Genomic DNA, 15083 nt, shown 5'->3' on the forward strand with positions numbered 1-15083 from the left:
ACCTCGCATTTATCTGAATTAAACTCCATCTGCCACTTGTCAGCCCATTGGCCCATCTGGTCCAGATCCTGTTGTAATCTGAGGTATCCCTCTTCGTTGTCCACTACACCTCCAATTTTGGTGTCATCTGCAAACTTACTAACTGAACCTTTTATGCTCGCATCCAAATCATTTATGTAAATAACAAAAAGTAGACGGCCCAGCATCGATCCTTGTGGCACTCCACTGGTCACAGGCCTCTAGTCTGAAAAACAACCCTCCACCACCACTCTCTGTCTTCTACCTTTGAGCCAGTTCTGTATCCAAATGGCTAGTTCTCCCTATATTCCATGTGATCTAACCTTGCTAATCAGTCTCCCATGGGAAACCTTGTCGAACGCCTTAGTGAAGTCCATATAGATCACATCTACTGCTCTGCCCTCAATCTTCTTTGTTACTTCTTCAAAAAACTCAATTTACACAGAGGAATAAACAAGCTGTCACCCGAGTGACGAGGGAGTTAAAGGAAATTAGTATTAGTAAGAAGATTGTACTGGAGAAATTAATCGGGATGAAAGTTGATAGCTACCCAGGACCTGACAGTCTACATCCCAGAGCTTTGAAGGAAGTGGCTAGAGAGATAATTACCAGTGCATTTACTATCTTCCAAAATTCTAAATATTCGAGAACAGTACTTGCAGATTGGAAGCTAGCAAATGTTACTCCACTATTTAAGAAAGGAGCAAAAGAGAAAACATGGAACTACAAACCTGTTAGCCTTATATCAGTAGTAAGCAGAATCTATTGTAAAGGATGTGCTGAATGGATACTTGGATAATAATCTGATTAGAGACAAAAAGCATGGTGCTCCTAATAATCCGATTTGGCATGTCAGCATGAAATTGTAGATGGGAAATCAGATTTGCCAAATTTGTTGCAGTTTAATGATGTTACTCACAAAATTGACAAAAGGGAATTGATGGACGTTTGGATTTTCAAAAGGCTTTTGATAAGGACCTAAAGGAGGCTGTTTAGCAAAATTAAAGCACATGGGATAGAAGGCAAAGTGTTGGCATGGATTAAAGATCAGGTAGCATGCGTAAAGCACATCATTGGAATGAATGGGTTAATTCATACTGACAGACTGTAACTAGCGGGATATCACTGGATCAGTACTAGAGCCCCAGCTGTACACAATATTTATATAAATTATTTGGATGTGGAAATAAAATGCAATAGTTCCAAATTTTCAGACTTTACTCTGGTAAAAATGTTTACATGGAGAATGTGGGTAAAGGATATTGTGACATTTGATTAGCTACGATTGTATTAAATGTTGGAGCAGGCTTGATGCGCTGAATAGCCTACCTCTGCAGCTATGTATGTCAGATAGATCTATTTTTGTCAATTTCCTTCCTGTTCAAATCATCCATTCCACTGCTGACCGTGCGGACTCTGCAAGTGGCTCTGCTCTCACCACCCTATCCACATCACCTTCCAGAATATTCATTCACTTGTGGCCCTGGTCATCCATAAGGATATTGTGAAGGATTGCTTCAGCATCATTGCCTTGATGGAGTGTGACTGAAGGGGTGACATTTTCTCCGTTAATGAAGTCTCATATCTGGCTACACATTCTACGACTTGCCTCATCAAGAACATTGCAGTGAAGGTGTGGTGCTAATCATCAGATTACACTTTGTCCTGGCCCTCCACTCTTTTGGAACCAACACCTCCTTTGAGTATCTCACCTTATTCCACCCTTCTCATGTAAAATCCTCATTGTGAACTATCCACCCAAGTTAACAAGAATTTCCCCACTTTACCTGACTTTTAGACACATTTTGATAGGAAGAGATTTTTCTACTGAACAAGCAGCACTATTTATTCCTCACAATTAGACTCCAGCTACTGGTAAACAGTTAGAAGCCACGTATCTATTATTACCAACCAAAACTCGAATCCCCTTGTAAACCCCCCATTACATACACAAACAAGCAAATGGGGAAATAGATTATTGGACAGAGGGGGAAAATGGGACAGTTCAGTAGTTTTTGTTTCTAGATTCTGTTGTTGAGATGATCCTTCTGACTTTTTTGTTGCCCAGCACAATGCTTCAATCACCTTTTGCTAATGCTTCCACTGGTTGTAAGAGACACAGATAGGCCAGTTCTTTATTAAAATCCTTGCAATTATCAGTTAAAACAACTGTTTGGGAAGATAAACTGATTTTTTTCAGGTTTATAGTGAGTTTTGACTGCAAGTAAACTGCTCCTGAACTGGGAAGAAGTAAATAATTCCCAGTTCCAAGCTGTTAAGTTACCAGAGAACCAATCACACAATGTTGGCAGGCAAATAACTGTCACTGATAGCTGGTCACCAGTCCATAGACCAATCAACTTTTTATTGCCTGCACAAGAATGCAGTTTTGTTGCATTAGAGTGAAACTGGAGTTTGATGAAACAGGGAGTTAGGTGAAAGAAGGGAAGTAATCAGTAACTCCTTTTCACTTATTGGTGAGTACTTCTGTTTTTTAAATATAAAAGTAAAGTCTAAGGGCCTAATGGGAAAGAGTGACCAGAAGAAACTCTTACAGTAAAGACCAGAGGTCAGAGAGAGACTGAATCTGGCAAGGACCTTCACAGCAGAACAGTGAGAAAACTTTTGAATGACCAGCCCAGTGTTATTTTTATTCAATCCAGAGGCAGAGCTCGTGAGGTGGTGTCAAAGTGACATGGAGAAGTGGAAGCTGCTGAATGAGTGAGTAAGGGCAACAAGCATTATTGCATATTGGTTGTGAAGTCTTTTTTGTGGTTTATAATTTGTAAGGGCTATATTTTGTTTTAACAAGTGAAGAAGGGCTCTAAAGTAATTAATGTTATTTGAATAGTCCTTTAAAAATTTAGTCCAGAGGGGTACATCATGGCAGGTGAGCTCAAAGCCATGGTTTACTCCTCCTGAACAATGTGGGAAGCTGGGCACATTTACAATGCTTAGGGCCAGGATGTGTGCAGGAAAAATCACAAGCTGCAGTTCCTGGAGACCTGGGTTTTAGAGTGGCAGCTGGGTACACTATGGAGCAAATGTAAAGCTGAGAATATTGTGGATAGCATGTACAGAGAACTGTTCACACTATTCGCAAAGACTCCATAGGTAGAAAGGGAGTGGGTATCCACCACAAGAGAATGAGAACTACATAGGCTTGAACCCATTGTGGTTAATCCTCTGCAAAGCGGACATACCACTCCGGATAGTGTTTTTGGAGATGGGGGGGGGAAGCGCAATGACTTCTTAGGGGAAACCAATAACAGCCAAATTAATTGTACCACAGTTGGCTCTGCTAAACAGGAGAGGAGAGAAAGTGTAGGAATGCAATAGTCATTGGGGGATTCAAACGTAGAGGGAAAGGTGGGTGTTTCTGTGGCTGCAAACAAGATTCCATAATGATATGCTTCCCTGATGCTAACGTCAAGAATGTTTTTGAGTATCTACAGGACATCCTGGAGGGGGAGGGTGAACAGCCAATTGTAACGGTACAGACCATCCATGGCCTCACTCCTCCCTATCTCTATTCTCCTTCATACCCTATTATCAGTAATGTTTCCTACACAACAGCTGTGACTGCATTTCAAAAGTACTTCAGTACAAAAATCTGTGAAGCATTTTAAGATATTTCCAGTGCTCATGAAAGGCAAAGTGTCTCTCTTTCCATCTGCACTCATCTAATTCTGGCCTCTTGAGAATCCAGTATTTTAATTGTTCCATTATTGGTGACTGTGTCTTCAGTTCCTGAATTCTCTCCCTGAACCTCTCCACTTGTCTCTACTCACTTCCCTCCTTTAAACACTCCCCAATATCTGACTCTTTGACCAGGCTTTTAGCTATCTATCAGAATATCTAATAGTATCAAAGTTTGCTTTGCAGTGCTCCTGTCAAATTCCAATGAATATTTTATTTCTCTTTTTCTATCCAGAAGGGCAATCACACACAGCCAAATGACCTTTTCCACAACTAAAGCAATGGGTGGCAATTTTCACCTATTAACCACCACCATTAAAATTACCAATGTTTTCCAATTGTTCAATGTCTTTCAGCGGTGAATTTTATTTTATCCCCCATATCCAGAAGTCCTCTCTCCTACAACTGAACATTTATTTCTCAATCATAAAATCACCCATGCATTTTTCATCTATTAACCATCACCAGTAAATCATTGAAGTTTCCCAACTGATTAATTTATATGCAAAGCTCGTTAAGGGCAACGAAGACCAGCAAAGGGGAAGGAGAGGAAGCAGAGTTGGAAGGGAATGAACATTTTGTTGTTAATGTCCATTTATAAAACACATGAAGTTGCTGTCCTGACTGTTAGACTGCAAAACTTCACATGAATCTAGCACATTTTAGAGTCGTACTTACAAAATAAAGCAGAAATTATGCAGATTTCTAGAATTTTACAAAATGCAGGATGACATTTTGGCCCCTGTACTACTGTCCGCTCTTTGAAAGAGATATCCAATTAGTAACACTCCCTCTTTGTTGGCACAATCCAGAAATGCCTTACTTTTCAGTATATTTTAAATCTTTTGCAAATTTCTATCGAGTCTGCTTCCATGCTTTTTCCAGATCACATCTTATGTTAAAAAAACTCCCAATGATTTTAAATCTTGGTCCACTGGTTACTAACGGTATCGGCAGCAAATACCAGACTAATGTCATTTACAAGTTCGCTGATGACACCACCAGAGTTGGTCAGTCTTAGATGGCAATGAAACAGATTAGAGGGGAGGTGGATGACATGGAAAAATGGTGCACTGAATACAACCTAGCTCTCAATGCCAGAAAAACCAAGGAACTCATTACTGACTTCCAGTGGGATGTTACTCATGCCCTCCCCTACACAGTAACAGCACAGAGGTGGAATGAGTGGAGAGTATCAAGCTCCTGTGTTAATCAACAACAAGCTTTCTTGGACTCTTCATGTGGACACACTGATTACAAAGGCCCAACAATGTCTCTTCTTCCTCAGGCAGCTGAGGAAACTTAGCATGATGGTGAATACCCTTGCCAACTTTTATAGGTGCACCATCGAGAACGTTCTGTCTGGATGTATCACTACCTGGTATGGCAACCGTACCATTCAAGATTGGAGACGGTTACAGAGAGTGGTGAACTCAACCCAGACAATCACAAAGGCCAATCTCCCATCTATAAAATCCATCCACTAGGCCCGCTGTCAAGGAAAGGTCGCGAACATTTTCAAAGATCCATCCCACCCTGGCAATGCTTTTCTACAACCTCTACCATCAGGGAGAAGGTACAGAAGCCTGAACATATGCACCAGCTGGTTTTGAAACCGTTTCTACCCTACTGTTGTTAGGATACTGAATGGACTCTCAAAATCTTAGCATTCGTTTGTACCTGTTTTTGTTTTGCCACTGTTTATCTATTATTACTTAGCTATGCTATTTAACTATGTGATTTGCCTGTATTGCTTGCAAGACAAAGCTTTTCACCGTGCCTCGGTACAAGTGACCATTAACTTCAATTCAAGAGTTTCATTAAAACCCTTCTGCTTTGAGCACCTGTATCAATTCTCCCTGAACCTTCTATGCTTGAAACAGAACAATCCCAGTTTCCACAATCTCTCCACCACCTGAATTGTAATATTGCTCAGCATTGTTATATATTTGCCTTACCTTGTCAAATCCTTTCAAGCCACCATGTATACTGTTTGGCCCATTATTAATGGGCAGCTGATATTCCTTTCCATCAATACTAAATTTCCCTCCTGCAATTCGATTTGCAACACGGCCAATCACTGCCCCAAAGTATGGATGCTTGTTAATATAACCTGTAAACATAATTTAAACAAGTTATCATCCAGGAGTGAGTGATTTTGACTTCTTAATACTTTTTTGCACTTTACAAATTACATTGACACTCAATCGAATTTTGTTAGTTTCTTCCTCTCTAAAATTGTTACTGTTTTCCAATGTCTTTTGGAACGAGCAATAACAACCCAAGTTTATAAAGCATTTTTAATGTATTCAGACATCTAACATATCTCACAGGAGCACTGTAAACTGTCTGACTTGTTGCTCTGTCCTGTTCAAAGAGGCAATGGGCCAGATCATCTTGACATTATATTCCATCTGCCAATTTGTTGTTCATTAGCTCAACCTGACTATATTCCTTTACAGATGTTTGTCATCCTCACCACTTGCTTTCCCAATTACTTTGGGTCATCCACAACTTGATGATAGTTCATTCATTTACCTCAGCCAAGTCATTAATATATACTGTAAATACCTGTGGTCCCAGCACTGTTCCCTGTGGCACACTGCTGGTAACAGATTGTCATTGTGAAATGCTACCCTTACGCCAGGGCCTGGAATAATGATGGAGGAGGTAAAACTACACTGTCTCTGAGCATTTTGCTTTGACTGCGCGGGAGGGGGAAGAACAGGATGACATCAGATTGATCTCTTTCCTCAGTATCTCCCTGGGTCCCACACCCCTACCTTACTAGTTTAAACCCTCCCGAGCAGCTCTAGCAAGTCTCCCTGCCAGTATTTTAGTCCCCTTCCAATTCTGGTGCAATCCATCCTTCTTGTACAGGTCACTTCTACCCCAGAAGAGATTCCAATGATCCAAAAATGTGAATCCTTCTCCCAGATACCAGCTCCTCAGCCATGCATTCATCTGCTCTATCATCCTATTCCTGTCATCACTAGCTCGCAGCACAGGGAGTAATCCAGATATTACTACCCTCAAGGATCACCTTTTTAAGTTCCTACCTAAACTCTATATTCTCCCTTCAGAATCTCATCATTTTCCATTCCTGTGTCATTGGTTCCAATGTGTACAATGACCTCCTGATGGGCCCTTTCCCCCTTGAACATTCTGCACCCTCTCCGGTGATCCTGGCACCGGTGAAGCAACACACCATTCTGATTTTTCGCTGCTGGCCACAGAAACATCTGTCTGTACCTCGGACTAGAGAGTCTCCTAACATAATTGATCTCTTGGAACCAGATGTACCCCTCATTAAATTAGAGCCAGTCTTGATACCAGAAACTTGGCTGTTCAGGCTACATTCCCCTGAGAATCCATCACCCCCTATCTTTTCCAAAATAGCATACTAGTTTGAAATGGGGATAGCCATAGAAGACTCCTGCACTACCTGCCTACCTCTTTTACCTTTCCTGGAGTTAATCCATCTATGTGACTGTATCTGCACCTTTTCTCGCTTCCTGTAACTGCCACCCATCACACCCCCTTGCTCTTGTAAATTCCTCATTGCCTCTAACTATCTCTCCAACCGATCCATTCGATCTGACAGGGTTTGCAACCAATGATATTTATTGTAGATATAATCCTCAGCAACATGTAAACTCTCCCTATACTCCCACATCCGTCAAGAAGAGTATATCACTCTACTAAGGGCCATTTTTGCTTATTTTAATCTACAGATCTAGAAAATAGCACTGCCTTATTCTTCTGCTCCAGGCTAACTTAATATGGGGCAGCATGGTGGCTCAGTGGTTAGCACTGCTGCCTCACAGCACCAAGGACCCAGATTCGATTCCAATCATGGGCGACTGTCTGTGTGGAGTTTGCACATTCTCCCTGTGTCTGCATGGGTTTCCTCTGGGTGCTCCGGTTTCCCCTCTCAGTCCAAAGATGGGCAGGTCAGGTGAATTGGCCATTCTAAATTGCCCATAGTGTTAGGTGCATTTGTCAGAGGGAAACAGGTCTGGGTGGGCTACTCTTCAGAAGGTCAGTGTGGAGTTGTTGGGCCGAAGGGCCCGTTTCCACAGTGCAGGAATGTAATCTAACTTAAAAAATATAAGCTATAAGTATTAAGTTAATCAAGAGACATATCTCAATACAACACATAAATCAAGAAAGAACCCACTCTACTCACTATTGCAGACTTATTGTTAGGCCACAGTTAAAAATATTCACTTATCTGTTTCTGTGCTGTGACCTCTCCCAAACAGATTCCTTCAAGATCAGTTGTGAATTTCACTGTTTGTTAGCCTCTCGCTCTCTTGCGCTGCCTGACCATGTGCTGCCTTTGTCTGTTCCTCTCCCTTTTAAAAGTGCTGTTATTTTGACTGTTTTTTTCCTCAAGTTCCAATACAATGCAACAGTATTTAAAACAGTAATTGCTGCTCCTGGAATTTAAGGAAATCACCTCCAACACCTAAAATACCTCAAAAAAAAAGAGCAGCCTGTTAGAGCCAGAATTTTTTCCTGTCATCCATCTTGGATTACCCAGAATCCATCTTCCCAATAATGAACATTAAGGTAACTAGCCTTTGTTACCGGTTTTTATTCACTATTTCAATGAAGATGCTATATTTTCAGTTTTCCAATCTTCTGATTTGATTCCTACAAAGATTACTATTCATATATCCATTATCTCTGTAGCTACTTCCTTTAATATCCTGGGACACATGCAAACAGAACCATGAGAGTTATCAATCTTTAGCCCCTTTAGTTTCCAAAGCACTTTTTCTCTAGTGATAGTTATTGCACTTATTTTATCTCGTAAATATTTAGTAATTTTAGAATGCTCTTAACATTTTCTACTGTGAAGACTGAATTGACGTATTTATTCAACTTCTCCACATTTCCTGGTTCCTCATTATTTCCCAAGCCTCATTCTTGATGGGGGCCTATGTTTATTTTGGCTTCCCTCTTCCTTTTTGTTTATTTGAAGAAGCTCTTGATGTTACTTGCAAGTTTACCCTCCAAGTTTATTTGCTCCCACTTAATTTATTTTTAGTCAGTTTTATTTGAAATTTCCCAATCCTCTGCTTACTATTAACCTTTGTGTGCTTTTTGTTCATGTGATAATATGATGCTTGTTAACATTCTGGTTAACCATAGTCAGTTTATCCCCTTTTCAAAATCCTTCTGCCTCACTGGAATATGTATCTGATGTGAGGTATGAACTAATTTCTTAAACATTTGCCAGTGTCTGTCCTCAGCTGATTTTACTGCTAAACTCCTTTAGCAGTAAAGTTCACTCCAGTCAGCTCTGCTCATTCCTTTCCAATTGCCCTTTTTCAACCATAGCAGTGTTGCTTCCAGCCCAAGTTCTCAAACAATTGCTAAATTCTGCATTTTATGGGTCCCTGCTTCCAAGTGGATCTTTTACACTAAGATTACTTATTAAATCTGCCTCATACACATCACCAGATCCAAAACATCCTTTCCTGGATCCACAACATACTGTATTGTTCCAGGAAACTGTGCTGAACAGCATCGGAATTCTTCATGACTTCCTCGGCCAATCGGACTCTTCCAATCTACGTTAAGGTTAAAGTTACCCATGATTAATGGGTTTGTTACATGCCCTCATTTTCTCCTGATTTTATTCAGTGTCCCACTATAAAGCTACTGTTAGGAAGCTTACAGATTACTTCTCTACCAATATCTTCTTTCCCTTTTCACTTATCTCTACCCATATGGATTCTACATCTTCCAATCAAAGTTCATTTCTTGCTATTGTATTTACTCCATCCCATATTAACAATGCTATCTACCACATTCCTTCTGTTGTGTCCTTTTGAAAAGTCACATTCCACAAATATTTACTTCATATCTTTGATCTCCTTGTAATCATGTCTCTGTAATGGTTATAAGCTCATACTTGTTAACCTGTATTTGTACAGGTTAATTAATCTATTCTGTCTTCAACATTATGCAGGTTCAAGGAAAGAGCCATCAATTTTGCCTTTTACCAATTTTCCCTCTTTGACCTTATTTTGTTACTGTCACTTCCTGTCCCACTCTGGGTATTGTCATCCAAATAACTGCCCTACAATGTCACCAAATTCTGGGTGCTAAGTCTACATTTCCCCTCTCCCAAAAACTCCCCCACTCTGGTTTCAAGCTCTCTGTACAGCACAGTTCAAGTGAAACCTATCATGTCCAAACTCCACCACCCCACCCCACTGATCTCCAGCATGGCAGGCCTCCTTAGTCCGTTTGCCCATGGCTCAAGTAATAATCCAGAGGTTATCTTGGATGTTCTGCTTTCTAGTTGAAACTTTATTGCTGGAACAGCACAGCAGGTCAGGCAGCATCCAGACCTGCTGTGCTTTTCCAGCAATAAAGTTTCAACTTTGATCTCCAGCATCTGCAGACCTCACTTTCTCCTGTTCTGCTTTCTAATTTAGCTTCCAACTACTCCAAGTCTTTCAGCAAAGCCTCTTTTCTCTCCAGTCCTACCAGTGTCACTGTACTATGTGGATGACTATTGGATTCCTTCCCTCTCCAAACTTTTCTTCAGTAGAGAAGAAGCTGCCTTAATCCTGGCACTATGCAGGCAACACAACCTTTGGGCCTCTTGCTCATGGATACAGGAACCAGTATCTATTCTCCAATGATATTGTTCCCTACCACAATGACATTCTTATTTCCTTCCCCCACTTCAATACAGCTACCATGGTCAGTTCTCTCATACTCCCTGAAGTCCCCATTCTTGGCTGGATAACTGTATGGGTGGGTTGCGCTTCGGCGGGTCGGTGTGGACTTGTTGGGCCGAAGGGCCTGTTTCCACACTGTAAGTAATCTAATCTAATCTAATCTTATTTCCTTCCCCCACTTCAATACAGCTACCATGGTCAGTTCTCTCATGCTCCCTGAAGTCCCCATTCTTGGCTGGATAACTTGCAAGAACCTCCAAACCCAACTGTCAAGACTAAGGACACGTTTTTAAAGGTCAGGAGAAAGATTTTAAAAAGACACCAGGGGCAAAAAGATCAGAGAGAGAAAAAAAATACACTAAAGGAACTGCAGATGGTGGAAATCAGAAACAAAAAAACCAAACTGCTTCTAGTAGGATTAGGAAATAATATGTTGTGGATCCAGGAAGGGATAATTTGGATCTGGTGATGTGTATGAGGCAGGTTTAATAAATGTTAGTGCAAATGACACACTTGGAAGCAGGGACTACAAAATGTAGGATTTAGCAATCCGCTTAAGAACTTGGTCTGTCCACAGATGCTGCCAGACCTGCTGAGTTTTTCTAACAATTCCTGTTTCTGTTTGAGAAGCCGAGAGTTGTAGACAGAGCATTGCAGAGCTTAAATTGGAATTTCTTCACAAGTAGACTATTTTGTTTTTAAATAAGTATGCGAAGGCCCGGTTTGTTTTGCCTCATGAGCGGCGACAAAACTCTCCACTCTGGGGAGCTAGCGGCTGAGTGTGAAGGCCTTGCGGTCAGTCGGTAGGTGTCCGCTAGCCCACCTTGCAAGTGATCGAAGCCCAGGACGATGTCTGCCAGTTCTCCGTGCCGGTCCCCGGTCTCCAGGCTGGTTAGAATGCCTCCGAAGCTCAACACTGACAGCTTCACCGAGTCGGAGCGCAGCGTGAACCGGTGAACCAGCCGCCCGTCCGGCAGCGTCCCGAACACATCGCGACTGACCTCGGCCATAGTCCGAGCGGCCGCGCGGCGTTTCTGCCGGAGTCACTCAGCAAACCCGGAGGCCGCGGCTGATCGACGAAGGCCTTCCCTCGCCTTATTCTCCACTCCTTAGTGAGCAGATGTGGCAACTCCCGACTTAGGTCGTAAACAAAAAGTTCATTCGGGATTTTGCAAATTCCAGTTTTCGGTTTAACTTTGCGCTTTTTGCCGTTTTCTTATTCTCGACATTTAAACTGTACGGCGGGATCAGCCGTGTCGCTTGCCGTCCAAAACCAGATCCCGCCAGCACTCTCTGTCCTTGGGCCCCTATTTCCTGGCTGAGCTGGGAGGGCAGAGTCTACCTGCAAAAAGGGTTCCCTACATTGATTTAATTTATTCACAAGATTGCTCACAAAGTCTGCCACTTATTGCTTTGCTTCCCCTCCTAATTGCCCACGTGCCATGACCATATCAAATAGTTGTGAAATGGTAACCTCAGGATGTTGATAGTGGGATGGACCGTGTTGCTATTAGCTGATTAGACGATGATTAGAATCTGTCTTGCTGCAGATGGTCATTGCCTAGAAATTGGGTGGTGTGAATATTATAGTCATGATTAGATTCCCTACAGTGTGGAAACGAGCCCTTCAGCCCAACAAGTCTACACTGGCCCTCCGAAGAGTAACCCACCCAAACCCATTTCCCTTTGACTAATATACCTAACACTACAGGCAATTTTGCATGGCCAATTCACATCTTTGGACTGTGGGAGGAAACCGGAGCACACCCACGCAAACACTGGGAGAATGTGCAAACTCCAGATAGACAGTCACCCAAGGTTGGAATTGAACCTGGACCCCTGGCGCTATGAGGCAGCAGTGCTAGCCACTGTGCCATCCATGCTGTTGTAGAGGTCAGCAGCACAGGAAAAAAAGTCATTCAATCCATTACTTGCTACTTACCAACTCAATCCTGAATGTTGTCCAGGTATTTCCACATATGTGGAGGTGCTGGTGTTGGACTGGAGTGCACAAAGTTAAAAATCACACAACACCAGGTTATAGTCCAACAGGTTTGTTTGAAAGTACAAGCTTTCAGAGCATTACTCCTTCGTCAGGTAGCTGGTGGAGTAGGATCATAGGACACAGAATTTATAGCAAAAAAAATCATCATTCCATACACTAATGCGATGTATTGAACAAATATAGATTGATATTAAGTCTTTCATCTTTTAGAATGGGTTGCAGGTTTCGATTCATTAGTAAGTAAATCCCACAACATCTTTCAAGTCAGATTCCAGAGACAACTTAAGGCTTTAATTTTTAAAAGTGATTTCTCAACTCAGACAATGATAACCTCACAATGCTGCACTTCATTAGCTTCTGCCTTAAACTTATTCAAACAGCCATCCCCTATGGACAAGCCCTAAACATACACAGGATCTGTTCAGATGAGGAGGAATGCGATACACACCTGATGTGCTGAATTCGCCCTCATAAGAACAGGATACAATGTTCAACTCATCGATCACCAGTTCCAACGTGCCGCACTGAGAAATCACAATGATCTCCTCAGGAGACAGACATGGGATGCAACCAATGGGGTACTCTTCATTGTCCAGTATTTCCTAGAGAGAAGAAACTATGCCATGCTGTTGGTGTACGACAGTTGGCATTCTGTGTCCCCGATGTACTGTATCCGTTGCTCTCAATGTGGTCTCCCCTACATTTGGGAGACAGGACGCCAACTTGCGAAATGTTTCAGAGAACATCTCTGGGGCACATACACCACTTCCCTGTGGCCGATCACTTCAACTTCCCCTCCTACTCCACCAAAGACATGCAAGTCCTGGGCCTCCTCCACTGCTAGACCTTAGCCACCTGATGACTGGAGGAAGAACACCTCATCTTCTGACTTAGACGATCCAAACACACAAAATCAATGTCAATTTCACCAGTTACCTCATCTCCCCTCCATCTTATCCCAGCTCCAACCTTTCAACTCAGTACTGCCATTTTGAACTGTCCAACCTGTCCATCTTCCTTCACACCTATCCGGCCTAACCTTCACTCTGACCTTTCACCATCACCCCTCACCTTCATCTACCTATCGCATTCCCAGATACCTTTACCCCAGCCCCACCCCCTCCCATTTACATCTCAGCCCCTTTGGACCGCCGCGCATTCCTGATGAAGGGCTTATGCTCGAATCATTGACTCTCCTGCTCCTTGGATGATGCCTGACTGGCTGTGCTTTTCCAGCTACACACTTTTTGACTCCATTATAGTGGACTCACTGTCCAGCTTGTCCTGGACAGTAAAGTGTGGAATGGCACTGAGAGCTTCTTCAGTGAAAATGTTCTCCAACATGTTGAGTTTAAGCTAGTGCCTCATCCACCTTTCCATTTGCCTGCTGAATTTACTAATGTTTCTCACTACCTTTATCCTCAAGTGGGCTGATTTAGTTGCTGCTAAAGCTGTTGATTTCTTGGTTCCTTCATACATCCCTCTAGCATCTCTGATCTAGCAGATCATGTGCTGTGCAAAGTTTTAAACAACACTGATTGGCTCAGTTAAAAATAACCGAAAGAATTAGAGATGCTGGAAAAAACAAAAACCCCCCAGGGACCTGGGTTCTATTCCGGCTTTGACTGTCTGTGTGAAGTTTGCACATTCTCCCAGCGTCTGCGGGGGTTTCTTCCGGGTGCTCCAGTTTCCTCCCACAGTCCAAAGATGTGTGGGTTAGGTGAATTGGCCATGCTAAATTGCCCATAGTGTTGGGGCATTAGTAAGAGGTTAAATATAGGGGTCTGGGTGGGTTACTCTTTGCAGGTTCGGTGTGGATTTGTTGGGCCAAAGGCCCTGTTTCCACACTGTAGGGAATCTAATCGTAAGGCTCAGCCAGTCTGGCAGCATTTGTGGAGAGAAATCAGAGTTAATGTTACGGTCAGAGTGATGTTGGAAAAGCACAGCAGGTCAGGCAGAATCCAAGGAGCAGGAAAATTGATGTTTTGGGCAAAAGTCCTTCATCAGGAATAGAAGCAGGGAGCTTTGACAAAGGGTCCGTTAGACTCGAAACGTCAGCTCTTATCTCTCCTTACAGATGCTGTCAGACCTGCTGTGATTTTCCAGCATTTTCTCTTTTGGTTTTAGAGAGCCTCCAGGGTGGAGAGATAAATGAGGGGGGTGGGGCTAGGGAAAAGGTAGCAAAGAATACAATAGGTGAATGGGGGTGGGGATGGAGGTGATAAGTCAGAGGGGATGGTGGAGGGGATAGGTGGGAAGGGAGATTGGCAGGTAGGACAGGTCATAAGGACAGTGCTGAGCTGGAAGGTTGGAACTGGGTAAGCTGGTGGAGGGGAAATGAGGAAACTGCTTCGGGTCCAGTGACTCTGCCGCAGAACTGAGGACAATTAGGAAATGTCAATTTTTTTTTTAAATGCAGAAGATAGGGTGGGTGGATATTGTAAGGAGTAAATAATAATGATTTGGAGATGCTGGTGTTGGACTGGGGTGTACAAAGTTAAAAATCACACAACACCAGGTTATAGTCCAACAGGTTTAATTGGAAGCATACTAGCTTTCGGAGCAACGCTCCTTCATCAGGTGGTAGTGGAGGGCTCAATCCTAACACACAGAATTTATAGCAAATATTCACAGTGTGATGTAACTGAAATTATACA

General features: G+C 42.5%; 1 protein-coding gene across 1 annotated transcript in view; it reads right to left on the reverse strand.

Moving 5' to 3' along the window:
* Positions 1 to 11858, reverse strand: part of galm (galactose mutarotase) — a 66248-nt gene extending 54390 nt beyond the window's left edge. Inside the window, exons 1-2 of the mRNA XM_043696410.1 lie at positions 11245 to 11858; positions 5676 to 5830 (exon numbers count right to left, since the gene is read on the reverse strand). Of these exons, the coding sequence (XP_043552345.1) occupies positions 5676 to 5830; positions 11245 to 11431 (342 nt within the window). The 5' untranslated portion in view covers positions 11432 to 11858. The remainder of the gene's footprint in view (positions 1 to 5675; positions 5831 to 11244) is intronic.
* Positions 11859 to 15083: the final 3225 nt, after the last annotated feature.

This window comes from Chiloscyllium plagiosum, chromosome 9 (assembly GCF_004010195.1).
Source record: "Chiloscyllium plagiosum isolate BGI_BamShark_2017 chromosome 9, ASM401019v2, whole genome shotgun sequence".
In the NCBI taxonomy this organism is placed as follows: Eukaryota; Metazoa; Chordata; class Chondrichthyes; order Orectolobiformes; family Hemiscylliidae; genus Chiloscyllium; species Chiloscyllium plagiosum.